At 50.3% G+C, this 23,225-nt stretch overlaps 1 protein-coding gene and 1 non-coding gene across 2 annotated transcripts; one reads left to right on the top strand and one right to left on the bottom strand.

Annotated features, from left to right (window-relative positions):
- The first annotated feature begins 565 nt into the window (after positions 1-565).
- LINGO3 (leucine rich repeat and Ig domain containing 3) lies at positions 566-16,455 on the top strand. The gene is made up of 2 exons (XM_035120613.3): positions 566-726; positions 11,295-16,455. The coding sequence occupies exons 1-2, from the start codon at positions 689-691 to the stop codon at positions 13,150-13,152; spliced, it is 1,896 nt and encodes a 631-aa protein (XP_034976504.2). The 5' UTR covers positions 566-688; the 3' UTR covers positions 13,153-16,455.
- A 2,160-nt stretch (positions 16,456-18,615) lies between these two features.
- On the bottom strand, positions 18,616-23,145 carry LOC118086646 (uncharacterized). The gene is made up of 3 exons (XR_015950358.1): positions 23,031-23,145; positions 20,346-20,519; positions 18,616-19,811 (listed from the first exon to the last, which is right to left on the bottom strand). It is a non-coding gene; the product is annotated as an uncharacterized LOC118086646 (transcript).
- Positions 23,146-23,225: the final 80 nt, after the last annotated feature.

The following is a 23,225-nucleotide window of genomic DNA, read 5'->3' as shown; positions in this document are numbered from 1 at the left end:
AGATCGGTGGCTATCGCTGCCTCCTTTGGGAGGGAGTTAGTTCCAGAGCTGCCTGCGATGTGTGGGGCACGACTGTTCCGCTGGGGGCGGGAGGGGGGGCGTGGATCTACCGTTCGCCGCTTTGATCTGGCGCTTCAGCCTTTTGCCGAGAGCACAACACGGGCACGTCGCCTTGCGGGAGCCGAGAAGAGGCACCTGCCCTGGTTTAGTCCCGTGGGGCGCGCTGCTCTTGCGAGCCCCCCCCCTCCCCGAGCCCCCTCCCGCTGCCCACGCCGCGCCTCTCCGCCCCCCGCCCCTTCTCCTCGCTGTCAGCAGCCGTCTGTGTCTGATTCGAGAGGAAAACGCAGGCGAGCCGAGCCGAGCCGACTGCAGCGAGCGCAGCGACCCCGGACCCGTCTGCAGAAGCAACACCCCTCCGCCGCCCGCCCCGGGGCTACCAGAAGCCCCCTTCGGCCTCGGCTGGCTGGCGCAGCGGATGGGGACGGAGACCGCGCCTGCTCTTCCCTGAGCGCCGCTGCCCCATTGGAAAGGCGGCGGAAGAGCTGCAAGCCGGAGACAGTAGTGGCGGGGTGCGCGCCATGAGCCCCAGCCTTGGGGTTCAGGGGCCAGTGGTGGAGCCAGGGAGCGGCCCTCGCCCTAGGGCCTGGCCAGTCGCAGGCCGGCCGGCCTGACAGCGAACTCCCCGCGGATGCGAGGCAGGAGCGCTTGCCTAGCCCGGAGACTAAGGTGAGCGGATGCGAGGCAGCGGACCCACAGGTGGTGCGGCGCTTCCCCCGGGTTGCTGGTCGCGCTGGTCTGCGTGGGCGCTCCTGGCCGCAGGTCCGAGGGCGGCTGCCGCTCGCCTCTCGTGGCCGGAGGGGAGTTGCGCTGCCGGCGCCCGCAAGGAGCCGGTCACCCGCTGCACGCGAGGCTCCTCTCTGGCCTGTCTGCCTTCCCAGGGGGAGCTGGGCTCATCCTCCTTCCCAGAACTGGCGGGGGGCTCTGCTCCCGGGGGACCTTCCGACGGGGACCCGCAAAGGAGTGCAGCAAAGGGGCTCACGGGGGGACGCGGAGCCCTTCTCAGCCTCCCCAGCGAATGGGCACAAGCAAAGGCGTCTCTCGGGCCCCAGACCAGCCCTCCAGCCCCGCCACGGTCGGTCTCTAGTCCGTTGCCAGGCCACGGAGGGCCACCAGCCAAGCCTGCCAAGCGCATAATATGGAGGCTTTGCGGGGAGGGGGTGTCACGGGGTTTGGCCCCGGGATCAGGAGCAGCCTGACTGAAGGCAGGCGGACCATCCCCCTGTGTTAGCTTTTAATCAATGGAGGCTCAGCGAAGGTTTTGCAAAGTCCCCCCCCCCGCAAAGCTCCTTCCCAAAGCAGCCGGCCTCCTAATTCAATTCCCTCGCCTTGTTTAGCCGTAATGTGAGCTGCGGAATGTCCTACCCAAAGAAAGGGGGACGCGGTTGCTTTTTCCATTAAATATGACCCAGGGAGGTATTTGTGGCGCGTCAAAAAGGAGGCTAAGGAGACAGAGCGGGAGTGGAGGGAGCTAGAGACAGGACACCCCCAAAGAGCTGGAGTTGTCAATGGGGTGCTGCCTCATTGTGTGCATGAGAGGAGAAGGCAGCTGGAGGGGACAGGAGCCCGTCCCTAGTTTGGGCGGGGGGGGGGAGGCCCTTTCCAGGGGGCCCAAGGGCCTTGTTGGGGCTCTGCTCTGAGGGTCCCCAGTGGGGAAAGGAGCCGACTTCAACTCTTGGACACAGGAAAGTTTGCTGCTCCAGGAGGCAGCCTGGCCCAGATCCATCTCCCTGCTTCTGGTTTTCTTTCTCACTGCTTTGCTCAGGGGAGGGACAGCTGTATGACAAATGGAACGAATAAGCTAAATACTTTTTAATGGGACCCAAGGGCACCATTAAGAAGAGTGTGCGTTACAGTGACAGAGGAGGAATTTGAGAAGCAAACTGCTAGCAATATAAAACCAAATAATTAAAATAAACATTAAATACATAATGAAGAAACAGTATTGTAAATGTGGGAATGTTCAGGAATGTGGATGAGGAGATATTGTTTAATATATCCTATCCCCGCTTGCGCTAGCAAGCACAAAACTTTAGCAGAGTAAAACATTCCCCTTTTTCAAAATACACAGCAGAAGAACGTTTGCGCAGGCTTGATTTAAGCCACTAAAATAAAGTGTATTTTCCTGGTATTTCCCCTTTTTCCCTCTTAAAAGGAAAGACACAACACAATGCTCTTAAAAGTATAAAAGATGTTTACTTACAAGCATCTCGAGGTACAGCACACTCAAGAGGTAGACTTGCTTAGTTAAAAGGTAATATATACATTGTGAAGTTCACTTATAAGAAGTGAGACTCCATCTCATCTCTCTCTCTAGGCTGGAGGCCTTGAGGGAGAGACTCACTAAGATGTGTGTAGTCCAAGAGGTCTGGTCCAAGAGAGGGAAAATGGCTGTTTCCTTCAGGATTTATCTGCCACTTCCTCAACTCATTTGCATGTGAAGGAAGAGGAAACTACGCTTAGTCATATCCTCCTCCTCAGTCCTCCAAGTGGACTATCTAGGGATTGTTGTGACTTGACTGCACTTAACCCTTTGCATCCCACAAACCCCTTCTCAGGCAATTCACAACATACACAAAAACATACATAAATAACTTTAATCAACCACCCAAGAGTCCCAGCTTGCCACGAAGATCCTGGAACTTCTCTCTTGGCAGGGGCTTTGTTAGGACATCTGCAGTCATCTGGTCAGTGTTGCAGTAACACATTTCAACAAGTCCATCCTCGATCACCTGGCGTATGTAGTGGTACCTGACCCCAATGTGTTTGGTGCGTGCAAGGAACTTTTCACTTTGTGTCAGCTTCATACTGCTCTGATTGTCCTCCATCAAGCTGACAGGTCCCGTTCTTGGCACGCCAAAGTCCTTCAGGAGCTGATCCAGCCAGGGGATCTCTCTGCAAGCTTCCGAAGCCGCAATGTACTCAGATTCTGTGGACGATAAAGCTACACATTTCTGTTTATAGCTGCCCCATGCAATAGCTCCGTCCCCATACATAAAAACATAGCCACTTGTGGATTTATAATCCTTATTGTCCCCAGCCCAATCCGCATCAGTGTACCCAAGCAGTTTAGGGTCTCTGACAGCTGGCAGTTTTAATTTACAGTCCATGGTTCCCTTTAGATAACGAACAACCCTCTTAACTCCAGCCCAATCATGCTCAGTGGGACAACTTACTTTCCTACTTAGGATCCCCACTGCACTTGCCAGGTCAGGTCTGCATGTGGTAACCAAATACAAAAGTTTGCCGACCGCTGACCTGTATTGCGTGTTGTTTGGCAGCAACTTCGAACCTTGTTGATTCTTCAAGAAGTCTGTGGCCATCGGTGTCGCAACTGGGTGTGCGTCCTGCATCTGCATGCTTTCAATCAGTTCAGTTATCTTTTGCCTTTGGCTGAGTAAGAACGATCCATCCTCTTCTCTCTCAACTTGAATTCCCAAGTAGTATTTCACTTTTCCAAGTTCCTTGACCTCTACTTCCCTGTTGAGGTGTTTGACTATGTCTTTATAGTCTTTCTCATTTGACGTAGAAATTAAAAGGTCGTCAACAAAGGCTAAAATGTACGAAAACTGTCCATTCCTTTGTTTGGTGTACAAGCACTTATCAGCAGTCCCTTGCTTGTACCCAAGCTGCACCAGCATCTCATGGAGTTTCTGGTTCCAAGCCCTCGCTGCTTGCTTCAAACCATAAAGTCCTTTCTGCAGCTTGCACACTAGATGTGCCTCATTTGGTTTAATGAAACCTTTGGGCTGCTTCATATAAATCTGCTCAGAAATTTCGCCGTGAAGAAAGGCTGTCGCAATGTCAATATGGTAAACTGACATTTGCTTAGATGCTGCAATACTTAAAAGTAGTCTGACACTGCTGTATCGAACTGTCGGTGCAAACACTTGATCGTAATCCTCTCCATACTTCTGGGAAAAACCTTGTGCCACAAGCCTAGCTTTGTAGCGTTGCACCTCCCCTTCTGAACCCTTTTTAACCTTGAACACCCATTTACTTCCAATTGCTTCCTTACCAGGAGGTAGTTCTGTGAGTGTCCAGGTCCTGTTCCGATGAAGTGCATCTATCTCCTCCTGAGCAGCTTTCCTCCAGAGACTGGCTTCATCTGGTGGCATCCTCTCTATCTCTTCCCATTTGGAAGGTTCCTGTGGAGACGCCGACCTTGTAAGGTAGGACAGCCGTAATGGTGGAACACCTCTGTTGGTTCTGGATGAGCGTCTGACCTCTGGTCTTTCGACCGCATCAGCTTCCTCATCCTCCTCCAGCAGTGGCATATCCCCATACAGCTGCTCGTCATCATCTTCGTCTCTGGTGCTGCCAGGGGCCTGGACCTCCACGTCTTCTCGGGTGTCACCTATAGGGGGTGCTACGACACTAGAAGTTGGATTAGTACTTTGTATTGGTTCAAAAGGAAAAATCACAAATTCCTCATCCTGTGGCTCCTTGGAACAATCAATGGCAGTGTCCTTTGTATCAACTTTGCCTTGCTCATCGAAGTAAATTACATGCTGCGAACTTGTCTTGCCAGTTTGCGGATCCAAGACTCTATATCCTTTTCCTCCAGAAGCGTACCCAACTAGGATCCCTGCCTTCGCTCTGGAATCAAGTTTGTGTCTGTGCTCCTTGGGCACATGATAGTAGCACAAACTTCCAAATACACGTATATGTGACAAATTTGGGGCTTTTCCATGCCAAAGTTCAAATGGTGTGCGCTCTGCGCCTTTTGTGGGCAGTCTGTTCTGAAGATAGACTGAGCAACGAGCCGCTTCACCCCACAGCCTGTGTGACAAGTTAGCTTCCTTTAGCATGCACCTTGTCATTTCCAAAATGGATCTAAATTTCCTCTCTGCAATTGAGTTTTGTTGGGGTGTGTAGGCAACTGTGGTCACGTGTGATATGCCTTCTCTAGCCATGACGGCCTGCATCTCATGTGAACAAAATTCCCCACCATTATCGGACATTAAAATGGAAGGGGCTCGCTGGAACTTGTTCTTGACCATGTTAAGATAGTCCCTGAACAATTCCACTGTCTCACTCTTCTCCTTGATAAAGTAGGCTACGCAGAATCTCGAGAAATCGTCCAAAAATATCAAAATATATTTATTACCTCCTAGAGAAGACACATTCATTGGTCCACATAGATCTGTATGGACAATGTCCAATACTTTAGTGCTTCTCTTCTCTGCACAACGTGGGAAAGAAGGTTTAGTTGCTTTCTCACTAACACAAGTTATACATTTTGATGTTGGTGTATTTGTGTTGCTTTGCTTTACCTGCAGACCTCTCACAAGATCACCTTTCTGTAGTTCCAGAATAACGTTGGTGTCTCTGTGTCCAAGTCTCTTGTGCCAGAGTTCCAGACTTCCTTCATCCTTTTGACTTGGTTGCGCCACCTTTGCAGACTGGTTCTGCTGGTTCTCTGAAACATTAAGCTCATATACACCATCCTTTAGTGTGCCTTGAACATAAACTTCATCATGCTTAGTCACAATACATTGTCCTTTTTCAAATGTAATTTTAAAACCTTTCCTGTCCAAACTGGACACGCTGAGTAAGTTGCAATTAAGCTTTGGTGCAAACTTAACTTCAGTTATCTTAGTATTAATTGTTTCATGATCTACGTTGAATTTCAAATTCACAGTTCCTGAACCAATTGCCTTTACAATGTTGCCATCAGCAATCTCAATTTCAGAGGTTTCATCCCCATTAATCTCATTAAAATACTCCTTTTCATAACAGAAATGAGAACTCGCTCCACTGTCAAGAATCCACTTATTGCGCTTATTTTCACAATCCTGGACAGCTAAACTCCTCTCCTGCATCAACATGGTTTGCTCATGACTCCCCTTCTTAACACCTTGTGGTTTTGAGGGGTGGGATTCAACTTTATCCCCATTTTGACTCTTGCAGTTCCTTGCTATGTGGTTTTTCCCATTGCATTTAAAACAAATTATTTCTCTAGATGTCTGTCTGGACTTTCCAAAATGCTTGGATGCATAGCTGCTATCCTTCCTCCTTGGATTCCTTTCTTGAGAATCAAGGCTATCTCTGCATTCCTCTCTTAAATGGTTGATAAGCTCATTAAAAGTTAAATCCTTTGTGTGATCCATTATACTTTTAAATGGAGCAAACGTAGGTCCCAATGATGCAAGCATAAACGTTACTTTAGTCACATCATCAAAGGCTCTGGGAGTAAAGGCAATTCTTTGAACAATCTCAGAAAAATTCTTAAAATGCTCTGTAAACTCTTCTCTAGAATTCATCTTCAACTTGAGTAACTTATCCAACAAGTATCTATAGGAACTCTCTGTAGATTGTGCATAAATGCGTTCAATGTCCTCTAGGATCTTAGATGCATCATCTTCAAAATTTATCATTGATAGATGCTCATTCCTCAAACTGCTCAAAATTATGTGCTTGGCTTCATCATTTTTAATACTCCAAGCTTCTATCTTAGCTAAAGCTTCTGCATCGGTTCCTGTAGGCTTTTCTTCCTTAATGGCCTGCAGAACACGCCTAGCAGCAAGATAAACTAAAACGCGCTGCTTCCACTGCACAAAATTATTGTCATCCAGCAGCATAAAACTTGGTCTTGCCTCACTATCAAAACTGGAGCTTGCCATCTTAAAACTTCAAAAATTTCCAAAATTCAAAAATCTTTCAAAAATCAAATTCAAAATCTCAAAAATATCTTCACTACCTCTGAGCTTTCTCAGTGCTGTAAACTCTGAGGGAGGGGAGGGGTAGTTAATCCCCCAAGCACACTGCAGAACAAAGAGACCATGTGCTCAACCAGGAAATCCTAACTGGAAAAATCCTACAGAGTTCAAAATCACAATCCAAATCAATCCTTCAAAAATACACAAAATACGCAACTCTGGGCCGCAATAACCCTTTGTGGGAATGTTCAGGAATGTGGATGAGGAGATATTGTTTAATATATCCTATCCCCGCTTGCGCTAGCAAGCACAAAACTTTAGCAGAGTAAAACATTCCCCTTTTTCAAAATACACAGCAGAAGAACGTTTGCGCAGGCTTGATTTAAGCCACTAAAATAAAGTGTATTTTCCTGGTATTTCCCCTTTTTCCCTCTTAAAAGGAAAGACACAACACAATGCTCTTAAAAGTATAAAAGATGTTTACTTACAAGCATCTCGAGGTACAGCACACTCAAGAGGTAGACTTGCTTAGTTAAAAGGTAATATATACATTGTGAAGTTCACTTATAAGAAGTGAGACTCCATCTCATCTCTCTCTCTATGCTGGAGGCCTTGAGGGAGAGACTCACTAAGATGTGTGTAGTCCAAGAGGTCTGGTCCAAGAGAGGGAAAATGGCTGTTTCCTTCAGGATTTATCTGCCACTTCCTCAACTCATTTGCATGTGAAGGAAGAGGAAACTACGCTTAGTCATATCCTCCTCCTCAGTCCTCCAAGTGGACTATCTAGGGATTGTTGTGACTTGACTGCACTTAACCCTTTGCATCCCACAGTAAAATGGCAGCGGAAAAGGAGCTGTAGGGGAAGCAAAGCAAATTCTGTACATCCACCTTTGATTCTAGAGACAGGGGGGGGATGTATTCACAAATGCAGCACCCATGTCCCAGATGGTGGCCACAGGAATATTTGGGCCTTAGACAATAAGTGATGCCAGGAACCATCACTTCTTGCCTAAGGGGCTTTTGCTGCTTGCAAGTTCCTCCAGAGCCCAAATCATAGTGTGAGAGGCAAGACCCTTCCCATCCCAGGACTCCAAGGGGGGGGCAATGAAAGCAACAGCTGGCTACCAGTCTCAGCCAAAAATGTGAGAGTCCCTGGTTAGGAGCTGAACGAGTGATCAAAGAGTGCCTTTCTAGAACTTTTGTTTCCTTCCAGCAAAGATTCAGGGGGCACAACCCCCCCCCGACATCATTCACTTGCTGGATGAAGCATTACCAGGTGCTATGAGGGCCTAGGGCCTGGGGGGGTGCTCCTTCAGGCACCACAACCCATTCCACCCCTTGGCAGCATTTGGGACCTGAGCCCCTCTGGATGACAAATACAGGATGCCTTCTTAGGCTTACCTGGTCCTCACTCTCCACCTTTGGGATGGACTCTTGTGCCTCAGCCTATGGGAGACAAGGGCTTCAACAGGTAGGGAATCTCAGGGAGGGAGGGCCCACAGAGGCTCCCTCCAGATCTGGTAACTGCTGAGCCACATCCTCTTCCTCCACTTAAAACATAGCTGCCAAGTTATCCCCCTTTTTAAGGGATTTTCCCTTATGCTGAATAGGCTTCCTCGCGAGAAAAGGGAAAACTTGGCAGCTATGACTTAAAATAGCTAGCTGACATTCACCCTGCCTTGGTAAAAGTGGACCCACCATGGGAGCCCTTCCAGGAAGTCAGCAAAATGTAAGCACAAGGCTGCACTTAGGAAGCAGGAAGGGCATCTATACCTAGTGGGGGGAATCACTTTGTTTCTGGGACAGAAAATTTTGCTTAGGTGCATTGCCTTGCTTTCTCCCTCCCTGCTCCTCCCCCACCAGATACTCAGTGCAGATAAAAGGCAGAAGAGCCTGTGGGGCCGAGAAGCCTCCACAACTGCCCCCTCCTCAAATTCCAGCCCCTCTTTCCGCTAGCCAGGAAGCCCCTAGGGGCCTTTTCTTGCCTGGACACCAAGAGAAATGTTAATATGAATTAAAAGGCAGAAAAGCACATTCTGTTGGAAGCAAAGTGTTGTTGACGCCGGAGGACCAATTCTCTTGAACATATTACATGCTTGAAGAGCAGCTTCAAAACCAGGAGTAGAACAGATGAGCAGGCTGTGGGTGCAGAGGAGGAGGAAGAAATGAGGCTGATGGGAGGGGGGGACCTTCCCTATTACCTGAGAGGCAAAAAGACACCTCCTTTGTTCGAGAATAATGCTTTGCCTTTGGGGATCCTTGGATTTGAGTCCTTCTGAGGCGGCCTTGGGATCATCTTTGCTGTCTGGCAAAGTGTGCAAGACAGTCACTGAGGATGTCTCCACACAACAAATTGAATCTGCCTTTGAACTTGTTCTGATTGCCATGGCTCCTAACCAAAGAAGTGGCTGTTCTGCAAAAGGGCAGCTAAGTACTACCGGTATAGTTACAGGTAGGTAGCCGTGTTGGTCTGAGTCGAAGCAAAATAAAAAAATTCCTTCAGTAGCACCTTCATCTGAAGAAGTGTGCATGCACACAAAAGCTCATACCAAAATATAAACTTAGTTGGTCTTTAAGGTGCTACTGAAGGAATTTTTTTATTTTACTACCGGTATGTTTGGGAGGACTGTGCTAATGACACCCCTTCCTGCAATTCCTCTTTAAAGCATCTCCAGAGCATTAGTTTCATGGGACAACAGCCAACCTCAATTCAAATGCAGATCCAGGATCCTTTCATTGGCCATAATGACCTGGGCATGTATGTTTGTTGTCCCATACACATGGACAAATGCAGTGTTTATGGCAACTACCCTGATCAGAGCTCAAAAAATTAGTCATAAGATTTTTTTTTAAAAAAAGACTAAATATTCATGGCACTAGCAGCCAAATCATATGCAGAGGAATTCTCCAGCTGCCAGTCTGTATTTGCAACATTTTTTACCATTACCATTGATATGAAAACACAGTTGTGTGGGGTGGTGGAGGGAGATCTGACAGCGTAAATGCAGGCAATAAAGAAAAGAGAAAGATATTGTGAGTTGTTAACAACTCCCCCCCCCTCTGGCAACAACTAAGGCCCAAGTGCACAACACCAAGCTCTTCCCCACCATCCTCCAGCCACATCAGGGGGTAGAGGCAGGAAGCCAGTCACCTGGGGCAACCTGGGGAGTGTGCATAACATCGAGTTGCCCCTGCCCCCAAATAAAGCCGCCTCAGTGGCCCTCATGGACTTTGCTCCTGGCCCTTGACCCCCCCTTTAGAAGTTTCTCCCATCTCTGATGCTCTTGCTGGGAGATCAGTTCCTGTCCTTCGATTTTACATTAGAGGACCACTGAGGAAGAGAGAGACTTTTCTAGGGTAACTCAGTGAGATTCTTGGGGTTCCTCTCTCCTGCCACCGGGACTGCACTTGAGTCAAAACCACCTGAGTCCCCTCTGCTTCCCACCCTCAAGACTTCAGTGTACACTAAGTTATTATATAATAAAGGGAGGAGGAAATTAAATGACTGCAAAACAAATTCCTGCTTCTCTTCCCCTCCCTGAAAAGGGAAGAAAAATTGAGTCCAATTTATTTTTAGCTGCCTAAAGAGGGGGCTTTGCATTATTATTCCTCAAGGGTGAGCTGCTGCTGCTGCTGCTGCTGCTATTAATCCATAATCTACAAAGAATGGATTCTGCAATCACCAGTTTTTTAAACGTGAAATCTGCCAAGGATATTTTGTGATCTGCAGGAAAAGGAAAATCCTCTTTGCTACATGTAAACATGCAAGTGCTTTGGTTCTTTTCTTGAGAGGGGGAAAGATGGAGGGGGGCTCTTCAACACGCATGTGGGCATGCCCCGCCCAGCTCCAAGCCATCCCAGTTATGCTGTGTCTCTCTCAGACGCACCTGCAAAGTCTTTGCTTCTTCCAGAAGAGCAAAGCCAACATTGTACAGCGGCTGTGTGTGTAAGCTAGGTTGCTTATACAAGCAGGGCACAAGCAAAGGAAAGGAGGACCTCTGCCCCAAGGCACCTCCTGTCTTCTCTGCTCTGCCTGTGGGGAGAGTGGGTGTCATCCCAAGGCCATGGCACATCCATATGCAAAGGGGCTTGCAGGAGAGCAGGGCAAGGGCAGCACCTCTCGAGAGTGGGGGGGGGGGCTTCTTCCTCAAAGGAAGTGAAACTGGTGGGCTAAAGATGCCTGGGCCTCATGCACACTTTAGTTTTAATTTCATATTACTCAACTTGGTCTTGTCCCCACCAACTCACCTGCCTTTCCTTGCTCCTCCATGGACTGTTTGCTGAGATGTATCTCAGTAGCCGGGGGGGGGGAGAGGCAGAGGGGCAACTGCCCCCCTAGATCAAGTAAAACAAAAGAAATATTTAACTGCCCAATCCCATCGGTTCTGCCCTCCACCAGAAAAGTCCTGCCTCACCTAAATAAATCCTGCCCCCCCAAAAAAATCCTGGCTATGCCCATGGCCTTGGTGCAGCTGCGGGGGGGGGGGGAGGGAGAGGCAGGGGCTCCCATGGCAGAGGCCTGCCAGAGCAGCTGCACCCATATCTGTAACTCCCTCCTCTCCCTCTCTCTTACAGGTGCGTGGGAAGATGGTGGGAGGCCCGTAGGACCATGCACTGCAACATGACATGCTGCTGCTGTTTTCTGGTCTTGGTTTTTCACTGCGTCCTCCTGAGTACAGCCTCGGTGGCAGCTTGCCCAGCGCGCTGTGACTGCCTCCCCCAGATCAAGTCCGTCAGCTGCCACCGCAAGCGCCTCACCACAATCCCTGAGGGGATTCCCACAGAGACCAAGATCTTGGAGCTCAACAAGAACCGCATCCGCTGCCTGAACTCGGGGGACCTGTCTCCATTTCCACTATTGGAGGAGCTGGACTTCAGTGAGAACATCATCACCAGTGTAGAGCCAGGTGCCTTCAGCAACCTCCTGAACCTGCAGGTCTTGCGCCTTCGTGGCAACCAGCTCAAGCTGCTCCCCCCAGGCGTCTTCACCAAGCTCTCCAACCTCACCGTCCTGGACATCAGCGAGAACAAGATTGTCATCCTTCTGGACTACACATTTCAAGACCTGAGGAGCCTCAGGTTCCTGGACCTTGGGGACAATGACCTGGTTTATGTCTCTCGGAAGGCCTTCTCCGGCCTCCTGGGCCTGCAGCAGCTGACAATAGAGAAATGCAACCTGACGGACATCTCCGCAGAGTCGCTCTCTCGCCTCCAGAACCTACAGGCCCTTCGGCTCAGGCACCTGAGCATTGCCACAGTGGAAGACCAAAACTTCAAGAAGCTTTGCAACCTCTGGCAGCTGGAAATTGACAACTGGCCATTCCTGGAGGACATATCGCCAAATGGCTTCCAAGGACTCAACCTCACCTCACTCTCAATCACGTACACAAACATCACTGCCGTCCCAACAGCTGCCTTGAGGAACCTGGGGCACCTCATGTACCTGAATCTCTCCTACAACCCCATCAGCACAGTCCCCAAGGGCGCCTTCCGGGACCTCATCCGGCTCAGAGAACTCCACATGGTGGGCGACTTGTTGGCCATGGTAGAGCCCCAGGCGCTGTATGGCTTGAGGCAAATCCGCCTTCTCAATCTCTCCAACAACTTCTTGTCCACTTTGGAGGAAAGCAGCTTCCACTCTGTCAACACGCTGGAGACACTCAGGGTGGACCGGAACCCCTTAGTCTGCGACTGCCGCCTCCTCTGGATCCTCCAGCGCCGGAAGACGCTCAACTTCAATGGCCAACCGCCAATGTGTTCCTCACCACCCGAGATCCAGGGTGATGCCCTGCGCGACTTCCCAGACTCTGTGCTCTTTGAGTACTTCACCTGCCAAAAGCCAAAAATCAGGGACCGGAAGCTCCAGCACATCACTGCTCACGAAGGGCAGGCTGTGTCCTTCCTGTGCCGGGCGGATGGAGAGCCCACCCCCTCCATCGTCTGGGTTTCTCCTCAGCACCGGATGATCACCATCAGGAGCACTGGGCGGGTCGCCGTCTTGCCCAGTGGGACGCTGGAGATCCGCTACGCACAGGTCCAAGACAGTGGGACCTACATCTGCATCGCCAGCAATGCCGGTGGCAACGACACATACTTTGCCACACTGACCGTCAAGGGGCACTCAGCCAACGGAGCCCTTTATGCAAACCGGACCCTGCACCTCAGTGACTTCAACGACACTTTGCACAACAACACACAGGTCTTCTTGAAGTTCACGCTGGACCTCAAGACTATCCTGGTGTCCACTGCCATGGGGTGCATCACCTTCCTGGGCGTGGTGCTCTTCTGCTTCCTCATCCTCTTTGTCTGGAGTCGAGGCCGTGGGCAGCACAAGAACCACTTCTCTGTGGAGTACTCCTTCCGCAAGGTGGACGGCCCAACCACAGCGGCTGGGCAAGGGGGCGCCAGGAAGTTCAACATGAAGATGATCTGAACTGCTGGCAGGCTGGGAGGGGGGCCCTGCTGGGAACACCCGCAAGGAGAACCAAGTGGGCTGTGGGTGCTGCTGCCCCTCCTCTGCCATCAGTTCAGTTCAACTTCAAGGGCTTAGACCAGGCAAGCAGTGAGCGTGCTGAGGGATCTCTGCCACGCCACTCTTGCCAAGGGTGCCATGAACCTAGTGGCAGCATTGCCCATCGTGGCTGGCCCAGCGCCAACACCCAGCAAGGTGGGGCAGACCCTGGCACCCTGGCAGAGCCTGCTGCTGCCACCAGAGCCTCCTAATGCGGTTCGGCCGGGTGGTAGCAGCACTGGACAGAGCTCCAGCTCGCCTGGCAAGCACCAAGCGGCCACCTAGCACCGCCCTGGTCCTGATGCTCGCACGTGGATGGGAGCGGCATCATTAGCAGGGTGGGTTAGCACCATCCACATGCCGAGTGAGCTGGGAGCTCCTCCACTCAGTGCCACAGCCTGCGCTATTCACTGGCAGGCACTGCAAGAGACTTCCCCCAGGCTGAAGGGTAGCACTGGCCAGGGGCTTCTGCCTCTCTCCCTTTCTCCCTGTCTCTGGGCTTCCACCCCCCACCCGATGGACGGACAACGCGCTCCACGCACACAACACAGGGGGCTGTTCAGGTCTTTTTGCTGTAGCTGACTTTTGTTCTTTGTTTCATCAACTATGCATCTCTCAAGTAACGGGAGCGTTACTCTTGGGCTTTAAAGAACCTCGCCTCTCTCTCATTTTTCTAAGTGACATATTTGGAAATCTCTGTTGAGCTGAGTGCTTGTTTTTAAACCATTTATACGCCTAACAGGTATCTTCCTGTGCGGCTGAGGACTCCCAGTGCAGGGAGGGAAGAGGGAGACCAACCAACCTTTGCCCGCCAGACCAGAACCAGCAAGGTGGAGGCTATGCTGGGGGATACGCAGTGCCTTGTAAGAGCCCTGCCTAACATTTTTAATAATAATGAGGAGGATGTTGGCAGACAACTGCCCTCCGTGCCGAGGCCCTCCTCAACAAAGCAATAACCTGCTTCTTCCACTTGGCTGGCTGGGATGGAGCCCAGCACACGGGACCCAAGAAGGCTGAGCTCTTGCACTGTGCACAATCCCCCAAGGAAGGGCCAAGCTTTGAGATGAGAGAGAGAGAGAGAGAGGTGTAAAGTGAAATGTAGGCTTCCATCTTCTTTTCAGTGAATAAGGCTAGAAGGCATTTGGAGGAGTGTTAGCTGATTTAGTGGGGGAAGGAACACTTTGGACAGAAATAATCCATTGCCACCTTTGAGCCCCACCAAGAGCCCCACTACAAGTCCTGGCGGCTTGAGGTGGACTCTGAGGAAGGCCAGGGGTGGCTGGACCAAGGCCAAGGCAGAGCAAGGGGTTGAGTTGCCCCAGCTAGGGATGTATACAAAGTGCTTTCTGCCATCCTTACAACCTTCCTGTGAAGTGGGCAAGGTTGCAAGAAGGTGGCTGGCCCAGGGCAAGGATGGGTGTGTTCTGGTGCCGATTCTCCCAAATAGACACAGCCCCATGGCAGGTTCCAGTTGGGTCACCCTCCCCTTCCCCTCCTTGGCTGACAGATTCCCAGTTGCAAAAGAAGCCTGAGCAGTCAGGAGCCGTTGGCGCCTTACAAGGACAGGGTCCCTTTCACGCCCTCCCTGCCTGCCGCACAGGAGAGGAGCATCTTCCGAGGCTCTGCCTGCCAAGGGAAGTGGTGTGTGTGTGTGTGGTTGCACATCCATCCACGCATGAGCTAGAAGATTATGCTTGTTGATGATAATGTATTATTTGTGCTAAATGAGGTTTCGGCTGACATATTTACTAGCATCTGTTTTGGTTTCCAATGAAAACACCAACTGGCAGGCAAGACTGGGATCGTCCTGACAACAGGAAATTAGTATTTTAGAGAGCAAGGGAGGTCAGCAATGGAGAAGTGCGCATTTGCTTGCTGGGGTGGTGCTGATTGGACCTTTCAGCGCAAGAGATGTGGGGGCGTCTGGCAGCCAGAACTCCTCAAAGATGCTGCTGGATCAATGCTAATAAAATAGAGGGAAGGCTGCCACTCAGTTCCGCTCTGTCTGTTCCTCCTCCCACCACCCGGTCTGCTCTAAAGGGTAGCACAAGGCTTGTGAAAGTTGGGGTCAGGGGACAGTGGGCAATTGAAGAGCATGCTAGAAAGACAGAAGCTTGGCTGGAGACAGACTTTGCAGGGGAAATTCAACCCGCTCCCTGTGACCTCTTGGCAACAGAGACCTCTCGAAGCTCCCAGACATGCTTGCCTGGCCCTTGAACATTTGGCTCTCTTCCTCTCACCCATCTGTAAAATGGCAACAGTAGATAATTCATGTAGCTATTTTAAGGACCAACACAATTGTGACTAAGATTGCTGAATACATGGCTAAATCCTGGCTTGTGGACTGCCGAGCGGAGAGTCCAAAAGTGGCTTCCTTTGCCATGCTGGCCAGAGGGGACTGAGCAGCCATGGATTGTATGTGTCTGGAGGCACCTTAAAGATCAAGATTTAGTGCGGCATGAGTTTCCATAGACCAATTCATTGATGGCATTTATTTACTGCCTGGCCAGGGAGGTCCAAGCTGTGTACATGTTTCTCCCCACACAGATTTTATCCTCACCAACACTGCGAAGTAGGCTAGGCTCAGAGGTGGAGTTTGGCCAAGGTGTCTACCGGCCTGGGGGCTGAAACTGTATCTGCCCAGTCTGTGGCTCTTTAAACACCACACAACGTTGGCTCTTGGTGTCTAGAGACCACTAGCATCAGACCACAAAGATTTGAGCTGCAATCATGTGTTTGACAAAAGGGGGGCAGGGAAAGCAGTCAGCTTTGGGCAGAGTAGCCTGTGGCTCTCTGAGTTGGAGGCCATGAAGAAATCTATTGTCAGTACCCACTCCACCTCCCTCTGCATCTTCCGGACTTCTCTCCCCCTCCCCCTGCTCACTTCAAATTCGACTTCTCCAACAGTCCCAATCACTTGGTCCTTCCTTCCATTTTGGTGGAATAACACAGGTCAGAGATGTAAGATCTTACACAGGGAAGGGGCAAGGGGGAAATCACAACCATGAAACTATTTCATCCTTCCCCCCGCCCAAGAAATAGGAAAGGACCCCAGCACTGATTTTGAGGGTGGATGAGATTTGCTGGAGTTTGGGGTGGTGGGTGTTCAAAAAGCCAAGAGTGCGAAAATCACTCACTGTCCCCATGGAATACCTTGTTTATACAGAATGTGCACATTTTTTAATACGTATGACTGCATGTACAATACAGCAATGTATCACATAATCACCTCTGTCTCCTGTTTGTTTTATGCTTTGGTGCCTCTTCTCAGTTATATGATGATGAGAATAGAATCCTTTGTACAATCTGAGTCCCTTTGTAGAAGTGGGAGTCTCTCTCAGTCAGTCATGTGGGCTTGTCAAAGCTGTTTGCTGGCTGAGAGATCTAAATGCTATTTATTATTTAGGCAGATTCTCAGCACCTGAGCCAGGACTTCCTCTGCTAGCACATTCTACAAGGATACCAGCCACCGCCAAGCACACAGGCTGTGTGTTTTTACATGTCTGCGTGAAAGGATCAGTGTGGAGAGGAGAGGGAGGGAGGTGGGTTCCTGATGCAATTCCCTGCTACAGATATTCCTGTGAATACCCCGACACACCCCTCTTTGGATGCCACTTCTCTCTCTCTCTCTCTCTCTCTCTCTCTCTCTCTCTCTCTCACACACACACACACACGTCTTTGCTGAATGGCAGTGGATCAGGAGCCTCCATGCCTTCTGTGTGAGGCAAGGGCACCATCTTGAGGCCGACGAGGGAAGCCAGCAGTGTTTGAGCACCTTACAAATGTCTTTCATAGGAACATCAGAGGCCTGGAGTCCAATGCCCACTTGCCCTATGTGTGTCTGAGGAAGTGGGCTCTGGCCCATGAAAGCTTCTGCCTTGATAAATTGCCTCTTTAAAAGGAGGCACATGAACTTTGTGCTCCTTTTGTTGCCACTTGTCTGACAGGGCCCTCAGCTGCTCCCTCTGCCTCCCCGGTCAGTAAGAGAGGCTTTTGTCCCAACCGTTGGCAAGGGTAAGGGAGAAAGGCTCAACTGTAAGCTGGTTTCAGAAAACACAGACAGGTGGGACTGGAGCAGCTGGGTCTCTGGCTTCCCTGGGCTCTGCCCAGGGGCCTCCCACAGCAGAGCAGCCAGGATTATTTCTTCACAGCTGCCCAGAATCCCAAAATTGAGGCAATTTTCGCAGTGGGAAGGGGCGCAACAAGTCCCCATCTGTGGTTTAAGCCACGTGCAGATGCTGCACAGAAGCATAGACGCTGTCAGTCAAGTACCCAGGTACTGACTTTTGTGCCATGGAAACAGGAAGCCCTGTCTAGTTGCATGTCTGGTGATCACTTCCAGCTCAGCCTTCACACATCCAACTACACCCCACAGTCGCTCAACCCCAAAGCTCAGAACCCCAGCTGCCTCTGTGTGCAGCGGCCACCACAAGGCCCAAGGAGCCTCTGCTGTCCAGACAGGCTGCTATTTACAAAGAATGGCATGTGGTCAGGTTCTACGCTGGAGCAGGGGGGACCAGCAAGTGGAGAAAGCAGAGAGGGAAAAGGCTCTGTGTCACTCCCCAGAGAGGATGGGGGGGGACCAGCACTGAGGACAGCCTGCCTCTTGCACTGGGTTGGAGCTGCAAGCCCTCACCTTCTACTCCATAAAGGACTCCGCCCCAGTCACCCTTAGACGTTCAAGCAGCCTTGAACAGTTACCTCGCTGGCCTGACCTTTGGACAAATGTGTGCTACAACTTAAAATAAGGCTGCTCAAGGGGCTCTGATGGTTTGGCATCATTCAGCTTTGATAAGACACTGAGCCAAGGAGGTTTAGCCAGTGTTAGCCCTACTCTGAGTAGACCCATTGGAAATAATGGACCTGACTAACTTTGGTCCATTAATTTCAATGGTGGGTACAACCTACAGCACCGAACTCAAGAGAAGCCTGGATGGGGCCTGAAGGCAGGAGCAAACTAGCTTAGAAGGAAGGCAAGAGGTGGCAGAGGGACCAGGAGGGCAGGAAAGTGCCTCAGGGTGTGTGGCTGGAGAAAGGGGGCTGCATCTCCCTTCCTTGCAGACCACACCCAGTGAAACTGAATGTTGGGGGATTCAGGGCAGATATATGGCAGCACATGGGCATAGCCAGGATTTTTGCAGGAGGGGGGAGGGACTTGGTTGGGGAGGAGGACTTTTGTTAGGGGTGATTGGTTAGTTATGTAGTTAAGTATTTCTATTATTTTACTTCAGTGTTTTTCAACCTTTTTTGGGCAAAGGCACACTTGTTTCATGAAAAAAATCACGAGGCACACCACCATTAGAAAATGTTAAAAAAACTAACTCTGTGCCTATATTGACTATATATAAAGTAATTCTCTTGAATAGGAATCAAATAAACACAAATAAAGTATAATTACTTTATTATGAAATAGTAAGTAAACAGAAATATGAAAAATTATAAAATACTTTATTCAGTGCGCAGCCTGGGCCTGTTTGGCTGAACAGAAAGCTGATATTCTGGCTGGAATCGAAGAAAGACACACACGTAGCTCTTCTTCAACAGCTCTCTGTCTCTCTCTGTATTTAGTTTTTATAGCAATCATGCTTGAAAAGCTCATCTCACACAGATATGTAGTGGAAAATGGGAGCAATGTCAAAATAGCTTTGTTTGCCAGAAGGGGGAACTCCTTGGCAGTATCCAACCAAACACTGTCCAAAGGTAGATCAGCAAATCTTAGCTTGAAACCACGATTTTGTCTCAGTTCAGCTAGTTCCTCCTGCTCCTGTAAAGTCATGTCCTTTCTACCAACTGATGCTGAGCTATAAGGGTGCCTAACCCAGTCAAGGTATTCAGTGGAGACTGAAGAGAAATAAAATGACAACTTCTCCTTGAGAGTTTTTAAATGTTTAACTATTATCTCACACAGTGCAGCAGTGTGAACACCTTGCCATTGCTGGGTGAGTGTGAACATTTCAAGATTGCCACTTTCCACGTGTTGATGCCAGAGTTGCACCTTTGAACGGAATCCATTTATTTTATCTGTACTTGTAAGCAGGTTTTCATTTCGGCCTTGCATTCGTGTGTTCAGTTCATTCAGATGATGAAATATATCTGCCAGGTATGCCAGCCTTGCACACCACTCATCACTTGCAAGCAGCTTTGCGTAATCTGACCTCTCATTTGTCAGAAACACTTTAAGTTCCTCCCGCAGCTCATACACACGAACCAAGACATTGCCACGCGACAACCACCGGACCTCCGTATGAAACAGCAAGGTTTTATGCTTCGCTCCCATCTCCTCACACAAAGCTGCAAAACTTTACAAAGTTTACCATGCGCACAACATCATCCAACACATGAACTAGGTCTGCTGGTAAAGTCTTGGCTACGAGGGCCTCACGGTGTAAAAAACAATGCGTAACAATCACATCTGGATTTCTTTCCTTCACTCTGCTTACAAAGTCTTTGGTGCGCCCGACCATGGCTGCAGCTCCATCGGTGCAGACACTTGTGCAGTTTTCCCACTTAAGTCCTCCTTGTTCAAGGTATTCTGATGTGACCCGAAAAATTTCTTCTCCTGTTGTTTTTTCTGGCAATGCCTTGCAAAAAAAGAAGTTTTCTCTAATTGCATCACCATCAACAAAACGCACATTGGCCAAGAGTTGAGCATGTCCACTGATATCAGTACACTCATCAAGTTGCAATGCAAATTTCTCACTGATACGGATCTTTTCCAAAACCACACTTTCGATGTCTGCAGACATGTCATTAATACGTCTGGAAATTGTGTTGTCTGAGAGAGGGACTTTGGCTATTTCCTTAGCTGCTTCAGGTCCGAGCATCTCCTCTACAATAGCTTTGCAGGTGGGAAGTATTAATGTCTCTGCCACAGTGTGCGACTTTTTTGACTTGGCTATAAGTTCAGCAACTTGATAGCTAGCTTTAAGAGCTCTTTCATTTTCGCTATATTGCCTCGTGCCAGAGACTTTGCTCGAGCTAACCATCTTTGCTTTCTTTTGATCCCCACTCATACTTGGGCTCTCATCTGACTCCAAATTTTCTTCAGAGTCCAGTTCTTTCCTTTTCAAAAACTTGTCCATCACTGCAGTATCTCACTGTCACTCAGTACTTACTGCGCTTGTCTCCTCCAGATAGCCGCTGTCCGTCACACTCAGTACTCTTCTGCACATGTCTCCATCCAGATCCATCAGTCAGCGCTCTTCTGCTCATGTTTCCTCCGAATCCAGATCCATTGGCGCTCTTCTGCTCATCGGCGATCTACTGCGATGTCTCCTCCTGTCCTCCTCCTGTTAGTGAACAGTGACACCGGAGCTATTTATAGTCCTTAACATCAGTGGTGGGATTCAAAAAATTTAGTAACCAGTTCCGACATTCAAGCATGGTTTAATATTTTTTTCTTTAATGGCAAACAAAAACGTTGCGGACCGTTCTCTGCTCAGCGGGGATCGATTCACTGATCCCCGCTGAGCCGGCGGATGACAGCTCTGTCTCCACACTGTGTGCGGAGAGGGAGATGTCAGAACCCCGCTGCTCTCTATGGGGGATCGGATGAGAGCGGACCGCCTGTCCGCTCTCATCCGATCCCATCCGATCTGATCCCCACCCAGGACGGATGGAAAATAGGGTTTCCATCCGTCCGGATTTCACGGACAGGATCGGATGCGGATGGCAGCGGGTGTCAGCAGACATGTCACCGCTGACGCTGACATCTGCTGCTCCATAGGGCTGAATAGGGCATCCAATCAGATCTGACAGGCGGATGTGATCGGAACGCCCGTGTGCAAGAGGCGAGCCCTTACTTTTATTCGATGAATAATAAGTACTGAATAATAAACTTTCCAAACTACTGTATAATAAAAATCATAGTAATAGTCAGAAAAAATCACAATGGTTTGTAAAGTGTTATTGCTATTTTGAATTTATTTTATTTTTTTCACCTTAAATTGTCTCACAATATTATATGAATGAATGCGTGGTGGTGGGGACAAGGTGCCTTCCAAGGGGGAGGCTGCGCAGAGAGCATGGGGTGGCAGCATACCCCCTCCTTCTGAATCATACCCAGGCCACATCCCTTTTAACACTGCGAGGGTACCTTTCAAAATGAAGCCCACCCCCTCTTTGTAAGGCAACTTGTTCCCAGGTGGAGGAGACAAAGATTTAATTTCTACATCTTGCTCCCAGAATGGATCATGTGACTCACGGGCATGTGCTGGGGGCCTATTAGAGTGGAAGCCCCTTTATAGTAATAGGCATTGCACAGGTGATGGTACAGGCATGACACAGGTGATGGTATAGGCATGGCACAGATGATACAGGCATGGCACAGGTGATGGAATAGGCATGGCACAGGTGATGGAATAGGCATGGCACAGATGGTATAGGCATGAGGAGGAGGACTGACAGGAGGACTGACAGGACAGCTGCTGCTACTGCACAGGGCTGGACTCACTCGTCTCTCTTCTGAGACCCGACCGGTTGCTGCGACCTCCAGTGCCAAAGGCAGCTGCACAAAAATCACAGGGATTTGCACAAGTTGAGTGGGGGGGGGGAGTTGCTGCTCCCACCCACCCTTGTGCAGCCTGTGAAACTGTTGCGAAAAGCACAACTTGCACACCAAGAGGAGACAACCGGTGGCATAAGCCTCCCTTGCCCAGAAGAAAACAGAAAGCAGCTCTTGCAGACCTTGGGGAGGGGGAACAGGCCTAGGTTGGGCCTGTGACAGATCTCAGCCCATCAGGCACTATGGAATTCTGCTGCACACTCAGCTCCCTTTTGCGGTCTTGAAGCAGCAGACGGAGATTTGGCAGGCAAAGCTGTGGGGATGGACTCTGGGGGTGCTGGCTTCTGCACAAGACCAGAGGGACCTTTTGCTCTGCCAGGTCTCTTTTCAGGGCAGGTTGACAAGCAAGCAGAGCCCAGGCAGTTGCAAGTCACTTGCCCTCTGTTCAGCATGCACTGCTCTCCTTGGCAAGGACTTCTTTCGGGGGCTCTGTACAAACTCCTCAGGACAGGAGCTTGACAAGAGCGCAGATCCTGGATCAAGGAGCTCCCTCTGCTCCTCAGTGTCACATCCCCGAAGCGCTAGACGTCTCCTCCTGTCCTCCCCAAGCTTTAGTCGGTTAGCCTGAGCGATTCAGAAGCCGCAGGGCGGAGGAGATATGGAAGGTGTCTGTAGAATTTGTGCTGTTAAACCGGAAAGGGGCCATCGCAAGAACTGCTGAAATTTTGGGAGGATGAATAATTACCATGGAATGGTCTCGGGGGTGGGGTGCACATTTCCATTTATTATTATTACTTTGCTAAAAAAAATCATAAAAAGAAGCTGAGGCGCCGCTCTCTCTCCCCCCCACGAGATCCCGCCCTCCTCTTTGCTGAGCCAGACGCGGCCTCGGGAGACTCTCCTTCCTCCTCGCGAGCTCCACGGGGCAAGGGGGATCGGGGCCGCCCTTCCCGCCACCCCCGGCTCGCTTACGGAGCCTCCTTCGGGCGGAAGAGCCGCGGCTGCTCCGCAGGGGATTCTAGGAGCGGCTCCCCCAGGAAAGTCCGCCGGCTTCTCTCCTCGGCCCCAGGCCGGCTCCCTCGCGAGAAGGCTGGATAGGAGGCCCCTCCAGCGGAGCTTGTACCGGGAGGGGTCTCCACTGCCTGGGACTGAGGGACAACGTGGATAAGGGAGCCCAAAGAGGAGACGCGGGAGGAGGAGCCGGCCTCGCTCGCTCTTTCCGGGGAAGGCGGGAAACCTCATCTCCGCCAACAGACCACTTTCATTGCGCCATAACGTGTCTCTTAAACTTACGTACCCAAAGAAACAAACGCATTTCGAGGCGAGCGCGCGAGGAGAAAACACACAAAACCGCCTCCAGGCGACAAAATGGCGACTGCGAGGACCATGAGGTAGAGGACTACGTTCCCCAGGGTGCTTTGCGAAAGGGGCGGGCAGGAGGCTCGCGAAGCTCCGCCGCCGCCTCCGATTGGCCCGGGGGAGGACTCGGTTT

Source organism: Zootoca vivipara, chromosome 6 (genome assembly GCF_965207765.1).
Source record: "Zootoca vivipara chromosome 6, rZooViv2.hap1.1, whole genome shotgun sequence".
Taxonomy (NCBI): Eukaryota; Metazoa; Chordata; class Lepidosauria; order Squamata; family Lacertidae; genus Zootoca; species Zootoca vivipara.
This window is presented reverse-complemented; position numbering and strand designations above follow the sequence as displayed.

Excerpts from the sequence above, each read along its gene's own strand:
- LINGO3 (XM_035120613.3), top strand. The coding sequence starts at position 689 with ATGCGAGGCAGGAGCGCTTGCCTAGCCCGGAGACTAAG. Across the intron at positions 727-11,294 it reads TGCCTAGCCCGGAGACTAAG|GTGCGTGGGAAGATGGTGGG; the intron begins GTGAGCGGATGC and ends TCTCTCTTACAG.